Source organism: Trichoplusia ni, chromosome 23 (genome assembly GCF_003590095.1).
Source record: "Trichoplusia ni isolate ovarian cell line Hi5 chromosome 23, tn1, whole genome shotgun sequence".
NCBI lineage: Eukaryota > Metazoa > Arthropoda > Insecta > Lepidoptera > Noctuidae > Trichoplusia > Trichoplusia ni.
Genome location: NC_039500.1, coordinates 3,755,596 through 3,776,005, shown reverse-complemented (window position 1 = coordinate 3,776,005; position 20,410 = coordinate 3,755,596). Strand labels below are relative to the sequence as shown.

The window sequence follows — 20,410 nt, the reverse complement described above, 5'->3', positions numbered from 1 at the left end:
TATTTAGACACATCAATAAATTATTCTTCAAAAACTCTTTTGGTAGATAGAACACACCAAACTGCCGAACAATCTGTACTGTCCATTCCAGTTCCTCAATTACGCATCCCCGACATTAATTACAAACGTTATTTTTAATTACGGTGATTCTGCAAACGTTATCTCCCGCGGGGCGCGGCCGCTGTAAACTAAGTTACCGGCTGCACGCATTCGACAATTAAAGGCAAGAGCCACCCGCGGACACGGCGGCATGCGCACGATGCATGCATGCGCACGGTGCATGGACACTCATGATGGATAGCACGGAAGACAGGGCGCAACAGCTGGACCATGTCGTCTGGAGTGCTCTGTGGGTAGTGGCTAAATTAAACTAACGATAATGTCTTGTACTCCCTGTTTTAAATTTGCTTTTTTCTGTTCTAAAGTTGTATATCGAAGTTTGAGATGTTATGCCAAAGCACGTACATATTTTCAGCCCTCCAAAGTCGGTTTATAGCGTCTTTTCCTGAAATTACTGAAGTTTTATTCGTATACATTCTACTTCTTTTTACTTTCGTTCTTTAACTTGCGATTGTTAGCTTTTATAGGCTGAACCATTTATTTTGGAAGCAAAAAAAACACTAGGTATGTATTTTTTATTTGCAAATATTATTATCGCACGCATTGAGCGCTGCGAAAATATTATTTGCAAATGCATACAAATAAATCATACCTCAGACAGGATTCGAACCTCGAAACCATAGGCTTTAAAGTTAGTTTGTCTGTGGTTATGTATGAGACGAGAGAAGCATTATTTGAGTTGTAGTGCGCTGTCACTATTCCATAACTGCCACAAGCTCAATTATAGATACTTTGTGGTAGTCCTCTCGAAAACCGTATTTTCTGTACATCTTTCTAACGAGCATCTTTAGAATTTAAGTCTTTTATTAATTTTCCTTCACAGGTACAAATCGTTATCGGCAGTTTGAAAGAATATAATGATTTCAAGATCGTTTCGAAACAAAACAGTTCCTAAAGTGGCAACATTAAAATATTTTGATTACATACAACAAAAAAGCCTTCATAAAACAGTTCAGTCGCTTCTCATTGGCTCATTGTTTCGCAGAAATTTGAACTGACCAATCAGGAACCGTCAACTCAGTTTTTGTATGTGGTAATCAAGGGTGCGTGTTTTTGTTGGTAATTTGACTTTGCGCATAATTTTAGACTTTATTGTGTTGTTTTACAGTTTATTTGTTGATTTTGTGCAAAATTTCGTCGCCATTTTGTTATTTCTTTTTAATAAATTATTGATGTTGTTATTGCATGTTTTGAATCTACTTACATGATAATATTTTAATATTATCTATGCAAAGCGTGCAAGTAACATTTTTATTTTAAATTATTTCGTAATTACTCGTTGTACGAAACACCTGCTTATCGGTTACAAGGAGTAATGTTCTGATTAAAAACTCATTAAACAATTATAATTTGATGAAGTGCGGCCACTGTGTTATCTTGCTGGGTATAAATAAAGATGTTGTGTCGAATATTTAATTATTAATTAATGGAAGTTCAAAGTTGAGGAACAAATAATTAATGATTTAAAATTGTACATTAAAAGGTCCTTTGTGAATTGTCGCCCATGTATATGAGTAACTGAGTAGGATGTATTAATAATATTGATAGCTCACAATCTGTTGGAATGGGTGCAGAATGCAGAATTAAAAATTACTAGTCGGGCTACCCCGATAAATACGCGTGAATAAACCGTTACATCATTTAATAAAGAATTAAAAATTCTTATAAAATAGTTAAGTATACATAATAATACTATATCTTAATAAACCACGCTTTCCGATTTTCCGGATTGAGGCTAATCTAGTATTTTACATGGAGCTACTACATAATTGAACTCTACAATCCATTGTACTGGATAAAATCAGCAGTCACAGCCCATGACCTACGTGTTCGATCCCGGAGAGGACAAACATTTGTGTTATCGACTCTAATGTGACTTAACAAATTTTTTTTTAAACGACTTTCTCCCAAATGCAAATTGTCGCGAGATCACATTCAACCGCACTGTTACTTAGGTGCAGCCGCTGCAGGTAATTTTACTTATAATCAATATTATTTTTCGATTACCATCGCCGACTGTCCTCAATAACTCAGTTATCTTCAAAAAGTAGGTCGAACTATGATAAGGATATATTGGAGAACAAAAAAAATCGCGAATAAATAGGATTGCAATCTTTTAGTACATATTTTGGGTTTTGTATTCAAACGGTAAAAGTGGAACCCTAGTGCTGACGGCAAAAATAGAACTTTAAGGCACTACTGTTTGTTCGCTAGTCCGTCGCCAGGCTCTATTTCATGAAAACCGATAGCTAGACACAAACTTTCACAGAAAAAGGATCCTTCAATCCTTTTTAAAGAGATTCGTTTATTTTTAGCTCATTTGTACTAAACAAATCTCTCAGTGCCAGTGTTTAAACGTTTACACTCGGAAAAGCTAAGTACTTACTAAAGATTTATAAAAAAAAGATTTTATGAACTGGATTGGGAAATTAAAGAAAAACACTATTATAACAACTCAGATACCTTAGTTCGTTTTTTAATCAAACGCAGCTCCTTTCCACACATAAAATCTATCCACTAATGTATTATTTAATATGCCCAGATTTATTACTATTTAATAGCTACCCGCGTTCGGAGTTTGGGTAAAAACGTAACGGCATAATAGCGGGGCGTGGCCGGGCGCCTACTGGCGTGCGCGCTCGTAAATCGAACGCGCCCGATCCAATTTTATAATTATGTTCCAAATTAAAAAATATATAAGTGCAAGGAGGTTATATATTAAGAGAAGTTATAATTTTGCGAGGATAAGATATTTTTTTGCGTATATAAGTACAACAAAAGGTTACATAAAAATGATAGCATATTTAACTAGAAGGCATGCAAAAATTCAAACTAAGTACAGTGGAGATTATGAATAGGTTCATTATAGAAGTCAAATAAAATTAAATGAAGCAAAAAAATAATCATATAAAAAGAATATAATTAAAAAATATAGCATGTCAACTTTTGAAATCGAAACGATTTTTTTGATAAATACTAGGTTTATGGTAAGGAAATTTTACAAACATCTAAGTGAATGTATTTCACTTCATAATCAACGTCGTTGTTGCATCTAGATGTGCCATCTCGATGTGTGTTACATTGTATCTAAATCGGCACAAAACAATTTTTAAAGGGTTTGTTACAACAAGTCGAAGCAAAACGGGCTGGTCAAGCTATTGCTCAATATTGCACATCATCATCATCATCAGCCTATCGCAGTCCACTGCTGGACATAGCACATCCTATAATTTTTCATTAAAGACTCCATTGAGAGTAGGTGGAAGAAAACAATGTTAAACAACTTATGTAGAATAGCTAATCCAAGCAAGTAGATAATAAAGCGTGGTGATAAACACTACTTCTCAATATCAAAAGAGGGTTTATCTACCTATAGGACAACACCAAGTCTATACATATAATACGGCCTAAAACAACAGTTTTCCCATAATTATCGCGAACATCGAACACTTAAATAAATCCCTGTATTTTACAACTACAATAAACTTGGGTGCGTGTAGTCAGCGCCGCGGGGGACATCCCAACACACATACATCTTTGCCCTACGGAATTCAATTGCAAATGCTTTTAATGATTCTAATTTTCATACTTCCAATTAATACCAATTAGATTGCCAAAAGCAGGGACCGGCCGGATACTCATTGAAAGGGTTTTTGAAGGGGTTTTTTTAAGCGCTTCAAGAAAAAACCCTATGACATATGTTACACCTTCGAACGGATTACTGGAACCCTGTTCCGAACAGGTTACCCTTTCACTACCCTGTAACACTGTAACAGGGTAACCCACTCCAACCTAAGACAATGTAATATGCACTCTTTATCATAGACATTAGTTTGAAAATAGTATAACCACGAGCGCACGTGACATCTTACCGCCCAGCGGCGCCATTGTTGCATTTACCGAACAACTTGTAAACATGGAATAAAAATCATTGTGTATATGATCTTACAGTTTAATTTTGCTTGTCGCACATTTCAAACGTTGTGATATATATTTTTCGTGTCTATTCTTGTAGACCAGGGTCGATAATTTTTAAAACCAAAAAAATAATAGTAGGATGAAACCTATTAGAAAAGGAGGGGAATATTATAAAAATGAAAGGAAAAATAATTTACGGGCGATCTGAGGTCGGGAAGGGGGTGGGAGTGACGTTTGAAGAGTAAAAAAGGGATTTTCTCGATTTCCGGCAAAACTAAAATTCGTATCGAAAAAAGTCAAATGGCAAAGTTGTAGGAAATAAAAAGATCTAAAACTTTTGTGTTTACATTTTTTTCACATAACCTCAATTTTTTTGTGAAAAATCCAAAAAAACAAGATTGTGGTTTTTTTTTTATCTTTTACAAAAAAATATTTTTGTAACGATATTTGGTGAAAACTTACTTTTTTGTGTCCCAAATACGCTGTAATTTATTTGATTAAAAATATTTATTTTTTCACTTTATTTTGAATTAATATAAAAAAACACTCTAATTTTCAATCGAAAATTCACCCGTCAAATCTTCTCAGAAAATGCAAAAAATGAAAAAAAACTTGTTTTCGATTTTTTTACTTTAATTATAAATAATTTCATCTAAAAAATTTGATCTCATTTTGTGTTCAATAGACCAATAATCGAGGAAGGTTTAAGGCTAGGTATATAAAATTACGCTGCAACTAATAGAAGCGGAGATTTAATGGAAAATGTGATAAATACGGGGAAAAATATTAATCTTCGAGGGCATTCGTTCAAAAATTCCTAACTTATATCTTCTAACCACGCGGACGAAGTCGCGGGCAACAGCTAGTTACCTATATGGCTGGTTTTCTTATCATGCTGACATGACGCGACGTTTCGCGCGTAGGTAGTTTGTCCGAGAGGCGCGAGTCGCGGCGCGACGCGTCGGCGATAGAAGAAAATCAGTTGTAGTCTTAGTAAAGCAATGAGGGGCCGCTGGGGTGCAAGTATGCAGCTCAAGTTTAGTGGGTAATTCAGGGTAACACGAATAAAAGCCTTTCGTGAAGGTAACCACTTCAAAGGGTTAAGTTATTGAAGGGGTTAACCCCTTCACGTGGTTACCATAATGAAGGTGTTAACCATTTCGCTGGGTTTCGAGGATGTAACTCGAACAAAAGGTAACACTGCGATATGAGTTACCCCGTGTACGGGTTACCCTGTCAAACGGCTTAACTCTAAAGTGGGGTTGTCCGGTCCCTGGCCAAAAGCTTGACGAAAAATATCCAAATTTCTTCCTTACTTTAAATAATCTGGCTCTAAAACGCAGAACATTATATATTGTGCCTTTAACGTGCACACAAGAATAAAAATTTACAGATCGCGCAGTTTCTTTGTTTTTTTTTTTATAGGGCTTACAACCTGCGCGACATTGGCAAGCGGACAGTGTCGTTTTGATTTATATCACTCGGCTATAGGTGCAGGCAATCGTACATACCTATTAGACTTTGACCAAACCTTTTTAAAGCTAATCTTGCAAACTACGAACAAAGTTAACATTCAATCAAATTATCAATCATAAAAAACTATCCAGATTAGTAAGGACCTTTTAATAACAGAATAACATTGCTATCTCCATTTTCTGTTGCAGTGTAATTATAACAAAACCGACTATTAAACCCTTAACATAATTATAGCGTGCAGTTTTTTAATTGCGGCAACACTCGATAGCTTTTGAATTTTGAATGCGAGTTACTCCATTTTAACTGTAATTTTAGTTTTGTTAATTACTGTTGTTGAGCTAAATGCTTTGAAAGGGTTCTTAATTCTAATCGATAAAAAGGATAAAACACATCTGCTTTGTATTAAAGGTAGCATTTTCATGTAAATCAATATGTAAATGGTTAAAATTACCAACGAGTAAGTTAGATTAATAGTTTTAAACATGTACTTGTGTATGCAAAATGAAACACCAATTATTTGTATCTAAGACTTTTTAAATGTCTAGCTATGGTTATAATCACTTTAAAATGAAAGAGACTGGAGAATTCAGGGTAATTAGTAACGAGGCGTTAATTATGAGAATATTAAGTAGGGATCTAATTAATAATGTCAATGAAGAATTAAAGACTGTTTAGAATACTTGGCTAATTGTCGTCTAACACGTGATATAATAAATTGTCAAAGCAAATGTCATAACGGCTATTATAAATAATGATTGTAGTTAGGTTTGCAGCTACAACTTAAACGTCCCGGTAATGCCTGTTGAAGTAACGAAAAAAAAAACAATGAGAAATGCGACGACATTTTGGTTTAAGACTATCATGTCATAATGTTAGAAATAAATTGTCATCATCATTTTAACATCGTTTTCTCAGCTTTTGGCGAAGATCGTACTGAAGTAAATCACTATTTAAGTAATATGATGCATAAAATATCAGCGATTAAAAACCTTGAGTAAGCAACGAAAACTCCCAATTAAAATGTAATGTCGTAAAATGTCGAACAAAAATACGGTTTTTTACATTTACAAGCACGTCGTTTTAATTTATGAAGTGTCGAGTCGATTATGATTGCAAACGTCGTTACAATTTAATTGCAGTGTATAATTGTCAGTTGACTACCATAAATTATAGACTTATTGTTAAAATGAATCGGAATCTCTTGACCTTTTACAGTGAGCCAGTGACGTTATAATTTTACGCCGCGTTTAAATTTTAATTGTTTTTAAAAGTAAAATTCTTTAATTGCTTTATTTGTTTTTAGCATGTTTTACTCTTCAGTCGTTATAGTTATTTGCAGCTACTTGCTTAGCGTAAGGACAGTTTACTGCATCTTTTTTTTAAATCAGAGATTAGTCTTTTTTTGTTCTTTTCATTTTTTTTTATTAATTATTAATAAAAATGTTTACTGTAATGTGTTCAGAGTTTACCACTATGCGAGAATTGTTATGGGTTCGATCCTCGTATAGTACTTTTCTTTAAAGTTTTGCTTAACATGCTCTACTTTGAGCTTTAATCTAAGCATTTAAATAGCTTAAAAAACTGACGGCGGGAGACGATATTATTTAAAACATTTCATTTTACATCCTATTGCAGGGTATCCGAAGGTATATAAATTAGGAATAGCCTTAGCCCATAAACATAGATTATCATTTATTTCCCGCAAAATTCAATAATGCCATGAAATAAAATAGAAAATGTGGTAAATATCTCATTATGATGGCTCATATGTAACTGTAAATAAAAATACTAAAACCAACAATAAAAATGCAAACTATCATCGTACTCCATTATCGTGATTTATTTTAACAAGCGCAAGAGAATCATTGTTCGTTAACTTTGTGCGTCAATTTAAAAGTGCGATCGTTTCCAAATGTCAGCGGAAGTGACATGCGACCCCGATAATGGGAGATGCGTGCGCGGGAAACGCAGCCCGCGTTCGGATACACGCAAAAATGAGCGCGCTAATCGTCGACTTGACATTTAAAAAAGAGGACCGCTTTTGTTGTTGATTTTGGCAGTTATTTTATATTTAGTTTATAAAGCTCTCTAGGAAAAAAATGCATAACTCTAAATCAGCATGCTTAATATTTATTTTGTTGCAAATCAAAATGCTACATAATCACAATATTATATTTAACAGAAAAATCCAAATCCCTAACTCACGATCTAACTCCATTGGCGACCAAACGAAGCTTAAATTGCAGCACAATTTAAATAACGACATATTTTAGCAAAACGTCCTATAATCCCGTCAAAAGGGTCTTATAGTCGGAGAGTTCGCATCGCAAAGGTAACATCTATCGTATAAGTTTAATCAGGCGCTCGGCGGGGGTCCGGCAATAACCGGGACTCGTACGAGTCGGACGATCGTTACATATGATGTACGCGTAATGTGTGCTCAACAATATTGTTGTTTTATGTAATTAATATCGTAGTCGCACTCTCCCGGACTATTCGATGTCACATCAATTTGGTTAAGTTTGTTAGTTGTCAGTTGTTGTTTGTTTAGTTCCTAGATTCTCTATCATGTTCGTGTTTGTGTATCTACTTGCTTGGCATGGAGGAAGAACGCGGCTGTGGTAGTTATTGGCAATGTTCTTACAATTGAAGAAACATTGTATTTTAATAAATAAAAATGGCATTTGTTAGTCTAAACAATACCGCAAAAAGCGATTAAAAACTTCTTTCATATTGATATAAAAACTTTTTAGACTAAACTCGAAACTTTTTTATAAAATAAATAAGTACGACATTGTCCAAAACTGTCAACCGGGAAGACCCTTGTGAATAGGTAATATTGAAAAATGGTCGCATCAAAATTGTTGAATGTTTGTAAATATTTACAAATCAATGAGACTAGATATCTATGTTCGTTACCAAGAATTCTGACGCAATTCAATTATGAGCCGTCAGCCATTGATCACAGCGAAAAAAAATACTGTTCAGTAATTGTGCCGAGAAAAACTCTGTCCCAGTGTTCTGGGTATGTACTTGCATTATCTAAATACCACTTTTTGGATTTATTGATCAGCCATCATAGTGTAGAATTTACATATAGTTGCTATTTGGTTGATTAAGTAATTATTTGTACTTAATCCGGCCTCCTGGCTTAAGATGTTTTTACAATGAAAATTAAAGTATGTATTTTCCCCGAAATTTCGGCCCAAGGATGCCGAGGTCACTAGAGGATTGTTCAGCGACATCTTCGTTTCGCGCAGGATTCTGCTTATACCCCCAAATCAATTTTATTAGGGTTCAACAAAATACAAACGTTTTTTTAGCGTCCACTAATTCAGGTAGGTACTACACTTGTTCCTACTTCTTCAAGGATGGACTTAATAATTTATAGTAGCTAAAGTGAGAATGTTTCATTATAAAGTGATGCAACGGTTCACTCACGCGTATTTATCGGGATAGTCCGAATAGTTTCGGACCAAACCGGAGTCCTTAATGAACTGACGCGTCAGCGAAATGCGAAACGATGATATTTTTTTTTGTATGCATAGCACCTACCCTTTACAGTATTTGATACCAAATTGCTCATTACTTTTCACGTCTCACGTATGTCCTTATATTCCCATCTCCTCCGCTTCAGGCCATTCCGTCAGTACTCCACTGGGCTCGGCCTTCCCGAGGAGGAGCGAGACTGGCGTGACGTCATCTCGGAAGCGGAACAGATCGTGGGCTATCCCACCTCGTACCTGAACCTGCGGTGGCTGTTTAACGACGAGATCGCCAGTACTGCCATACATTTGAGGAAATTGGTTAGTTGTTGTTACCTGGGGTCTACCACAACCTCATGAAAGCCAGACAACGTTCCAGAGGGGTGGGGGAGGAGCATCTTTATTGAGAGTTTGTATTTTTCACAGTATGTCCAAAGGGACGCACGTACTGTGGTGGAAAATACAACCTCTAAGACTCGGAAGTCTTAAAATGTCATATAGAATTTCAGCAGAAACAATTTAGGTACAGTTAGTATCTAACCGTGTAGGCATATGTTATCGTGAAATTGTTTGGGACTTCAAGTGCGTTGTTGGCAGAACCCACACAGCCATATCTCAATCCACAGCTAAACTGGTACAAACGTGTTTCATGACCTTATTTTCTTATCAATAATATCTGTAATCCCATGGTGATATGAAAAAGAAATACTGTCTATTATTTTAGTTACTAATAAAAATACTTAATTAAAATGTCTTTTCTCCACAGGTCGGCACCAACCATCCCGTACTAAAATCAGCCAAGAACCTCTTAGTTGGATCGAAAAGCAACTTACAATCCGTTGGTCTGGTCATCCTACTGGTGTCCAAGGCCGCTGGCTTCAACACCCGGGACTTTACTGGCGACCACTATGACTCGGGGGTGCTCCACGCTCAGCGGGCGCTGGCCGAGATCGTTGAGATGAAGAGGACTGGACATATGATACACAAGGCTATGGTGAACCTTCAGGATAAGAACAAACATGGCGACAAGTTCGGTGATCTACTGTATGGGAACAAGATTGTGTTGTTGACAGGTGATGTCTATGTTATAGCGTCTTTTTGAAAGGAAGAACCTAAATGTTTAGCTAAGAACATTCGATTCGTACGATCCGATCCGTAACAATAAATTGTGTCATTGTTAGTCTTCTTTCGCATTCGTTAACTATACTATAAGCTTTAGATAAACCACCTTATTTGAGAAAGTATCTAAAAGACGGCAATTTTCTTTACAAAGTAGACATTTTTGAGCCCAATACGTGATACAATATAAAAGATTTTAGCAGTTACATAACTAACCCTTAAGACATAGGTCAATTTTATTAACCAAGCATAATATTCAGGTGACTACCTGCTGGCGACTTGCCTGCAGCACCTCGGCGGCTTGCACAACAACGAGGTGACGGAGCTGATCTCCACCGGCCTCAGAGACCTAGTCGAGAGTGACTCCATCGGGGAGCACGATCAGGACAACAACCCCATGCCGACACAGCCCAAAGGTAAAATACTCAACATGCTTAACAGAGTACGGATATTTATGTGAAGTAAGTGACGACCCATAACAGAAATAGTCGATTAAAAAATTAAATCATACCTCCTATTCGAATTTTGATCGTTGATGACGATTTTGTTCGGGACCATTTTTGTTTGTACGATAATTTACCGATTGGTTGTTTTGGAAAATATATTTACACTGTGTGTATCGGGTTTTATTTAAATACGTTTTATGGTAAAACCAAGAATGTTAGTAACATCTAAAATAACTCAATATCCCATGCAATTTATAGGTGACGACCGCCCAAGAGTGTACGACTGGGAAAACGAGGATAATCTTCAGACGCTCGGCTCAAACGAGTTCCTTGGTCACGGGAAACAAGAGTGGGTTCTCCGTACCATGCTTACGTCTGGCAGTATCCTGGGAAAAGGCTGCCAGGGAGCCATGAAGCTCGCCCGCCGCGGTACCGAAATGGAGAAAGAGGCCTACAAGCTCGGCGGCCATCTTGCGTTGCTATGGCAACTGTACCTGGACGTTAAGGACTTCTTCACCCACCCCTACTCCTACTCTCTCGTCGGCGCTCCAGTGACGATCGCTCTTTGGGAGTATCCACAAATTTACGGCCATATCTTAGAGTCGAGGATAGAAAAACAGCCGATAAATTTTAAGCAGTTGTATTACGCGGTGCGAGCGACGCGGGCCATGGACTACTTGACTGTTGTGTTGGATGAGGAGCTGGCGGCCGTCATCAAGCACAGCGAGAACTTCCCCGTGGAGGACGCGCGCTCGGCGCTGCAGAAGATGGCCGTCACTATTCACTCGGAGTCCCTTCAGTATATTGAGAAGTGAATAAAGGTATTTATGTTCTAGTTACAGTTTTTATTTATAGACATATAAACGTTTTTCAGAGATCAATTTATTTGCTCTACTTGACTTTAGCTAATATTATTAATGCGAGAGCATATTTGTCTGTGCTTTCATGATTAAGCCACTAAAGAGCTTTTCATTAAATTTTACGAGACGGCTTGTTTGAACTCTTAGAGAGTATATCAACTACCTTTTGTCGTAATAACCGACAACCACAAAGGCGATGTCGCAGGCAAAGGCTAGTCTTAAAATATTATCGGCCTTTAGACGGACTGTTTTATATTCATGGGCGACCAAATGACGTCAGTGGTTAGTACTGACGTCATTAGGCCGCCCATGATGGTTAACTGACTTTGTCTAGGAATTACTATGTAAGTAGGCATTACCTTCGCTTTATGCTAAGTAAACCATTTTAGATTTAAGTAATTTATTTGAGTTGATAATATTGAAACTAATAGCGTTGTCATAATAATTTATTACTCACACATATTCATGGTTATCATCTTAAAAGTTTCGGACACAACCGGAGTCCTTAATCAGCTAATTTTATATGTGTGCCATGTCGAAAACCCCAATATCATATAATTTTTAAATAATTAAATTTCAGATTTGTACTATGAAATTACGACATTTATTTGGCACGGTTGTTAGGAATGACGACATGGCTTTAGGGTTCCTCAACCGTAAGGTCAAAATCAACACCTATCACTGAGGCTTTGCTGTTTAAGCGTCTGTTCGTCCGTCACTAGGTTGTATCTTACGAATCGTAATAGCCGGATTGAACATTCAGACATGATGTATTTCTGCTTGTTTCCACCATTAAAAATAAAACAAGAAGTACAAAAATTAAAAACATTTACTTCACAAAACTTAACAGTTATAGGTAACATCATAAACTTTGTTTTACAATCAATAAATAATATACATTGTGTACCACTCATTACATTACATAAATGCTCAAAACTTTTATTATAACTATACAGTATTTGGGAGAGAAATCACAAAAAATATTATACAACACTTGGTTTTTGAAACGATGATCAATTAATTTTGTTTTTTTTTTTAAGTTATGTAGGTATACACAAAATAGTAAAAATATACGAGGGTGCTTGCTTATTTCTGCAACTGTAATAGCAGACCTGCGACCGGAGAAGTGGTTCATATTTTAAGACAACATAGCTTTTCCTTTTAATTATGGCAATATGCTGATTGCCAGTTTAGTCGACCATACGCCTTAAAAATCACAGAGCTCTGAAGTCTGAGTGGGAATTTTCTCGCCTTTGTTTCGATCAGTGTTTCAGAAACCGAGGATCAATCTGTAGCAAAATATAGCTAAATAAAAACTAAATAGAATAATTCCCACCAGGAGGATTCAAATTTATTATATAAAATTGATTTATTCAAAATCTTTCTTATTAAGAATTTTCGTGAGGTGTATGCTTAATTATTTGATAAAGGTTTACTCACGCGTATTTAGCGGAATCGCCCGACCAGTTTATTATCTAACCGGAATCCTTGGCGGATTTGCTAGTTGAACTAGTCGGGCGATATAATGAGCTAACCATTTTCAAATAAAAAGTTGATTTAAACACGAAAAACTGTCAACACACTTCACTTAAACATTTGACGAATATTACATCGAGAAACTTAATCGATATTGTTTCTAATCGATTTAACCTCGACCTTTTTTAATATACACTAATTATAATTATTAGACATACCTTCAGCAGCCTCCTACACCTAATTATCGCATATATGAGGATCTCTTAACAATAATTAACACATTTTGTGACCTACTCAACAAATTCTCATCTTGCTAACATAAATCTAAAACTACATTCATCTACAATAAATTAAGATTAGTATTCATTTACTTAGCACTGTTTTTGTTAGTTCAGGTACAAAATTCATTAATTTATATTTATACAATACGCATCTTTTTAACTAATTATTAGAATTTCGTACGTTTAATTATAGTTTAGGCCTTTCTTATAATATTTGAAGACACTAGGCATAGAATGGTGGCCAAGTTTAAATTGATTGCGGAAGTGGACGTTACTAAGATTTAATGCTAATTGAAGACGTAGGTTTTTTAATAGTATTCTAATATTTTCGAGTCCTTGAGGTAGTATTTCGATTCCTTCGGAAAGTCTTTGAAATCTTCCGGCAGTAATCGAGCCATTGGGGTAGTTATCAAGCCTTTTAAATATTTTTCGAGCTCAAAAAAATATCTGTCATATGCATTTTTTTTAATTAATGCCTAAGCAAAGGTTTTGTTTAATGCACTAATTATAACTTATGATAGAAGTAGCGAAGCTTGATTTAGTTAAATTAAAATTTGATTTGATTAAGCACCAGTGCTCGGAAAAGCAAGCATTTTTAAGTTATAAAAATCTTTAACAATTAAAAAGTTATATTTTCAATTCAAACTCATAAATATAATGTTTTTATCTGCCAAGCTTCATTTAGCTAGTAATTAAAGCGAGTTATTGTAAAAGTAAACTCAACTAAAAATACTACGAAACATTCATTTTAAAAATCGTTCAAAAATCAAGAAGTTAATAGAACACATGATATGTTGATCTAATTCAAAAATACTAATTACCATTAATCTCATTGCCTATTCGTTCCTTAACAGTATAAATTGCACTAATACTCAAAAATGGACTTTATGCCTATACCTACAAGGTATAAATCATCTGTTTGATAGTATCTATTGATTGGCAGTCATCAAATGTTTCTACGTACGCCTTGGCCTTATCCGCATGTTCTGTGTACAACAGTCTTGTTCGTTCAACAGCATTTGTTTTCAAAACTTCTACTTTCAATTGATCTAAGTCTATGTCACTTATATTTTGTATATCTTCTACTAATTTGTACAGTTCTTGATTTTCACTTAACGCAAACAACACAGGTGCACTGACTATGGAATATGAGTCTTTCTCTGATGTCATCTTTTGTACTTCAGTGGCTGCTTGCCAAGCGAGGCACAGGTGGCAGCCAAACTTGTACGCATTGTTTTGCTTCTCAAGATCATGGTCTCCCAGTAACATGGCTCCTTGACAACCCCTTCCGAACAATGTCCCACCGTTATACAAGGTGCGAAGTGTCCATTCTCTAATGGGCGAGCCTGAAACATCTTTTACTTCTAACGGTAATGTATCACCACATATGTTGTATATATCTGACGGATTGTCTACAGGTTTGCCAGGTAACGGCATGTTTTGTGCATCTCTCTTCCCATAGAACTCTCCTTCGCTCAAGTCACGCAACGCAGTGGATATTATGTAGGATAAATCCTGGTTTTTCAGTCTAGCTAACATTCCATTTGCCGTAACTAGTAAATAGTCTCCTATTAGAATAGCTATTTTATTTGCAAATATTGCAGTGTCTGAATTTTTGTTTCGGTCACTTACTGGTATGTTTAGTAAGCCTCTGTGTACGTAGTGGCCAGTTCGGATCATTTCTGTGAGTTCTGCAAGGATACGTTGGTTTTCTGTTACGGAGCTGGTGAGCAGTGATGTTGGGGGGTTGACGGCTTTGGATAGCAACAGGATGACGAGGCCCCATGGCTGCAGGTTGTTGTGCTCATTATATAGCAACATTTTTGCTGTCTTTACAATGGGATGGTTCATGCCAACCTGTTGATAAAGCACAGTTCTATAGTTTACTTATATCACAATTTTTTTTTGATCTTTATTTGTTTTACAAGAGTATCAGAATTGAATTCTTTTTTATTTGAGTACTTAAGTAATTTATTTTATAGAAATACATTTTTTTACTATACAGACAAGCACTTTGTTAAATCCTGTAATTATGTGGTGTACCATAAGGAATGTTTTTATCTAATTTACTTAAAGATGAGAACAAAAGACCAACCAATTAAAACCATATTATTTTTTATAGTGGCTTTTTTAAGAATCACCAAGGAACATCAAATAGGTGTAATTGGTACACACATCATTTAAAAAAAAATCCTAACCAAGATTGTATTTAGCATTGAATCCAAGATCACACATAATTTAAGTCATAATCGCTGGTTGTTGTATGAACAGGAAATAACCTTGCATTTCTATCACATGGTCAAACAAAACATTGCCTTATTACATAATAATTCAAATTATGACATAAACACTATATTTTACATTAATAATTACTATTAAATCGTATAATAGCTTTTTAACTAATAAAATACTTAGTAAACATTATTTAATGCTATTATTGTTATGATTTACGAAGAAAATTGTACTTACAACAGTTCGCAAATGCATCGCTAAATTGGCGAATTCGTCGCTCAACAACCATCGCAGGTTCATAAAAGAGGTCGGATAGCCCACTATCTTCTCAGCCTCTCTAATAACTTTGCCCCATTGAGCGAGAGGAGGCCGAAATACGATGTCTTCCGGAGTCAGGTTAGTCATAGTCGATTCAAGTCGGATTCGCTGCGATAATAATGCCGTGCGGCGCATATGACGTATTAGAGCGTACGACATGTTCACTGAATTCATTATTGAATATATTTATTCCACTGTTACATTCAAATAATAATGTAAAATTTATTTAATAACACCTCGTCTCGCGATCGTAAAGCACAGTAGTTTTGGATTATGTCACTCTGTATTTTGACGTTATCTCCTCGCGTTCAGAAACGCTTTGTGTTATTGGGAGGGAAATGACGTTATCTCAAACCAATAATGCGATTTAATAGCCACATTATAATTATTAATTCAATTAAATCGTGACGAAAAAATGTATTTATTATGTAGATATTTATTGATAACAACTTCGTTTGTGTTTTCGTACCTAAACAGGAAAATATTTGCTCCTTAGTGAACAATTTGCTGTTTAAGTTTCTGAACGAGTTTGAATTAGATTGTCCGGGCTTTACCCAACTGGAAAGGCTAAGGTTAGGTAATGTGTTTTCCGTATTTGTTTATTCTCAGTAAGTGGCTTGTTTTATAACCCTGGGATACAGTAATTATGAGACCTAAGAACGATAAACCTTGACCACATTGATGATTTAAATTGATATCAATATCTTGGGTAATTCACAGGTACCTTTATGTGATTCAGATTAAGTTTTTCATTTAGCGTAATATCTTATCGATCTAAAGTTTGACTTCGATAATGCTGATGCCCATTGGGCACTACGACTTCAGCTTAGCCTACCTTGAATTTTATAAGCCCTTTCGGGCCCATCGATTTTCTTTCTGATCTTTTACAACACGAATCATCGAAAATAGCAACTGCATAATGTTGAGATGGTATGAGGCAAGCTTTCCTTCATTCATTTATAGTATGAGTCCAATTTTATCAAAATCGTTTCACTGGTCGATAAGTAGGAGGAAGTGTGGAAAGAAAAAAGTCGCTCCTTAAGTATTTTTCGATTGCCAGGTACTTAACAATAGTCAGGACATCAAATCTTGTCATAAAATATAGAAGGAAGCAGTATTGTTACGACATATCTGTACTTGAGGTTTTAAAATAAATAGAATCGGGAAGACTTTCACTTGAATTTGGAAGTTTTCGCTAATAGGTAATTGTTATTTGTTAACTTACCTATGTAAAATTCGCAGTGTATCTACATGAAACACATACATAAAAAAAAATGTTCGATTATGCTACCCGCTGAATGGCTTGAATCTTGGAAAAATTTCTTTAAAGTTATTCATAAATAAAAGTAAAAGTACCTATATGCCACATGAAATAATTAAATCGTTTCTCCTCAATAATGAAGGCAACTGAATGACGTTTTAATAATACCTGGCCAGTGCCCAGTTTTGAACGCAATTAGGCATTTCATTTTAGATTTTATCTCCACCCCCATACGAACGCATCGCTAATAAATACCAAGTAGCGAACGTACCGACCAATCACGTGTTGGCGCGCCATAATTCAAAAATAGAAGGGTCAGGGAGGCCGCTGGCTAAGACGGTGGCTCGTCCGCGCCACTCCGCGGCAATTAAAAATAAAAGCAATGTATAATTTGTCGGCAGTTTATGGCCGCCCGTGGCCGGGCCAGCAAAACGAGTAAAATGTTACGCCATTTGCATTTTGATCGGTGCATTTGTGATTGAGTGAGGCTTACTTTGTTTGGTGGACGACGATTGTAGGTATTACGGTAGTTAAGATCTGAATTTTAAAAGCTGGGATTATTAGGTTTTTTTAATCGTTCTTTTTTCTGCACCAAAGATTAGTGAGAGCAAGAGCCCACGGTATCGTCATAGCCTGCAGGCTGTGTCTTGCCTCCCGTACTATGTGAGATATGTTGCCATAATTGTATACCTATTATTTTAATTTTTTTTGCTTTGACGTATTATTTTGCAATTCCTAAGTTTCGATGCTATACCTAATCTATTTACGTTAACATTTCCGCATTGGATTAGAGCTCCTGTATTTTCTTAATGGGCCCCACAATATTCTTGGTCTTGGTGCCAAGGGCGCTCAAGGCGGCACTTGAAGAACTTTCTAAGTACGATGAAGCTTGTTAACCACAATATTATCTATATGTTGGTAGATACACATGATAGTAATATTACACTGGCATGTATACATACCACTGCTGGGCCAAGCCCCCTTCCCGTATGGAGGAGAAGAATAAAAGTCAGTTAAGTTGTGAATAATATTATTTTGCGTCCTATGCACCGGCTTCCCCGTATGTTTGCTGCAGCGGTACAGACATTCGGACAGCTTGACTGTCCTGCCCAATGCGGAACGTACGGTACTCGTTACGTATAAATAAGTATATGCCACGTGACTAATCGATAAGAAATGTCATGTCAAAAAAATGAGGGTTTTCTAACACCGCAAACGATTGTAAAAATGGCACTTATCACAAAATACCTTATTATGTAAAATTAACTGACCCCAACAATGTATGTATTTAATAACGTATTTACTACAGAGCGTTATAAATATGCATGGAGTAATTTTTGTGGATCGTTTAAAGCGCGCCTCGGTCCGCCGGTAAATTACTTCTTGCCTTATACCCAACGATCGCCAATCCTATCCATTTAAAACCAATTATGTTTTATTACGGCCAGAAAGAGAAAAAAACAAAATAAGCGGCGTTAGAAAAGGATAGACAGACATATCTATCAGTGATTTGGGTTACAACATGTGAAAATGTATTTAGGAAATTTAATGAAAGAACGATTCGCTTTTCGAACTTTGCAACACTTGTAGCTTTTTTTTCACATTCGGGCACGGGCGAGTCGTCTTGATGCCTTCGTGAATGGAGGCCTAATGGACGCTTTGGAAATATAAAATTAAAAAATATATAATGAGTTACATAGGCTATCTGCGGCGCGGGACTGGGAGGGATTTGAAGGCTTTTGTTACTCGGTTCAATGATCCCAATTTTGTTTGGAGTAATTAAAATTGCATTTTTATTTTTGGACGGTGTTACTTAATGGCTTTGATATACGTTTGCCTTTGTATTTTTAGTAAGTCTGAGTTTGGTGGTAACGTGAACTTCGTGAATATTCCACGAAGACATGTACTTAGATACATGTACAGATACCCACTATACTTTTTTCCGCGAATTTCCCGCGTGAATAACGGTAATAATGGAAAAAGGTGCCATTTTCCAGATAAAGACAACTTTTAACTGGATGTCAAGCTTAGGTACTCAATATCGAGTTAACACGTCTGTTGATTAATTGCTGTTGTTTTTGCTAAATACTACCGCTTAGGTAACTGCAGTGAGCGTTACGGATTGAGAATGTGCAGTTTCTTGCAGTTTCGGTTGTACTAAAAGGGGTATTCCTCGTCAAAATTCGATGGAGTCCTGTGGTCTCTTGAGTTGGGCTGAGCATCTTGTCTTTACTTAAACCATGTATCATGGCATTAGTGGAGTCCCGCAGAGAAAACTCCAATCGTGTGAGAATTACATTCGTTTTCGACTAGTGACGTAACTAACTTGTCAGTTGTCATATTTAAGCGATTCGTCAGCGTTAGTACTCGGAGAAATGCACCTGTCTGTGGACCCAGGAATGTTAAAAAAATCATAGAAAATATCTAAAACTTAATGAGTCAAAAGCAATTTCATTTTTAATTTTCATAAATGTAATGTGCCGTGTTTTTTGTTGACACACACTTGTACTAATTATAATATGTCCTGCGGCCATCTTGTGTTTTGAATGATGCGCTCACAAAAACTATTTAAATTAAAATAATTGTCGGATGTTCTTTTAAAACACTGATTGGTTGAAAAGGAATTCATTATGTTATTATTGTGTTAAAAATTATGGGTTATTAAATATTGAAATGAAACTACTTTTACGGATTTTATCGCGGTTTAATTTTAGATTTTAGTTCCCGACGTTTCGACACCTTTGCAGGTATTATGGTCACGGGTAGACTGAGATGGCGTTCGTCTTGAAAGAAGATGTTGCTCTTTTTACCTTCTTATTTTAACTAATTATTTGTGGTCCGACCTACGCAGTATGAGCTCACTTGTGTCTTGATGTCCTGCAGCGCTGCTCTTGGGTTTGGCCTTGAGTTTCTGTATAATTGGGTCCCAAGTAGGTGTTATCTTCCAGCCATCTTCTCTATTGAAATGAGGGTGTTTTCTAATCTCAATAGCCTCGCGAAACATCCTGGGTAGGAATTTGGATTCTTTAGCGAGGATCTGTGGTTGATCAAATGTAATATAATGGCTGGAGCCTTGGACTGCAGACTTCGTTGAACGGTGGTATTTGACGTCAGCGATGTGTTCTTTAACGCGGATCCCTATGTTTCGTTTTGTTTGACCAATGTAAGAGAGGCCACAGTCGCAGTCTAGTTATTAGATTTTATTCCTGTGCATGACTTTTATTATTGTCTTAGTCATTTCCGTTACTGGATTCCAATATTCATACATTATAATGTTGACATGGCTTTGTCTTGGTGATGAAAAGGTTTTGGTAAGTTTCAAAGCTGATAACAGATATAAAGACGCATAATAGCGCGTTAGAGGGAAATGAAAGAGGCAATCTGACCGCATATGCAAACGTTGATCCGAGATCATGAG

At 36.1% G+C, this 20,410-nt stretch overlaps 2 protein-coding genes across 2 annotated transcripts; one reads left to right on the top strand and one right to left on the bottom strand.

The window, feature by feature from the left end:
* The first annotated feature begins 8,297 nt into the window (after positions 1 to 8,297).
* Positions 8,298 to 11,400, top strand: LOC113504719 (decaprenyl-diphosphate synthase subunit 2-like). The gene is made up of 5 exons (XM_026887131.1): positions 8,298 to 8,539; positions 9,152 to 9,320; positions 9,766 to 10,072; positions 10,379 to 10,534; positions 10,823 to 11,400. Exons 1-5 carry the CDS (start codon positions 8,361 to 8,363, stop codon positions 11,377 to 11,379), a joined length of 1,368 nt encoding a protein of 455 aa, XP_026742932.1. The 5' UTR covers positions 8,298 to 8,360; the 3' UTR covers positions 11,380 to 11,400.
* An 835-nt stretch (positions 11,401 to 12,235) lies between these two features.
* Positions 12,236 to 16,031, bottom strand: LOC113504721 (decaprenyl-diphosphate synthase subunit 2-like). Its single transcript, XM_026887136.1, has 2 exons — positions 15,651 to 16,031; positions 12,236 to 15,038 (listed from the first exon to the last, which is right to left on the bottom strand). Exons 1-2 carry the CDS (start codon positions 15,903 to 15,905, stop codon positions 14,079 to 14,081), a joined length of 1,215 nt encoding a protein of 404 aa, XP_026742937.1. The 5' UTR covers positions 15,906 to 16,031; the 3' UTR covers positions 12,236 to 14,078.
* Between the last annotated feature and the right edge of the window lie 4,379 nt (positions 16,032 to 20,410).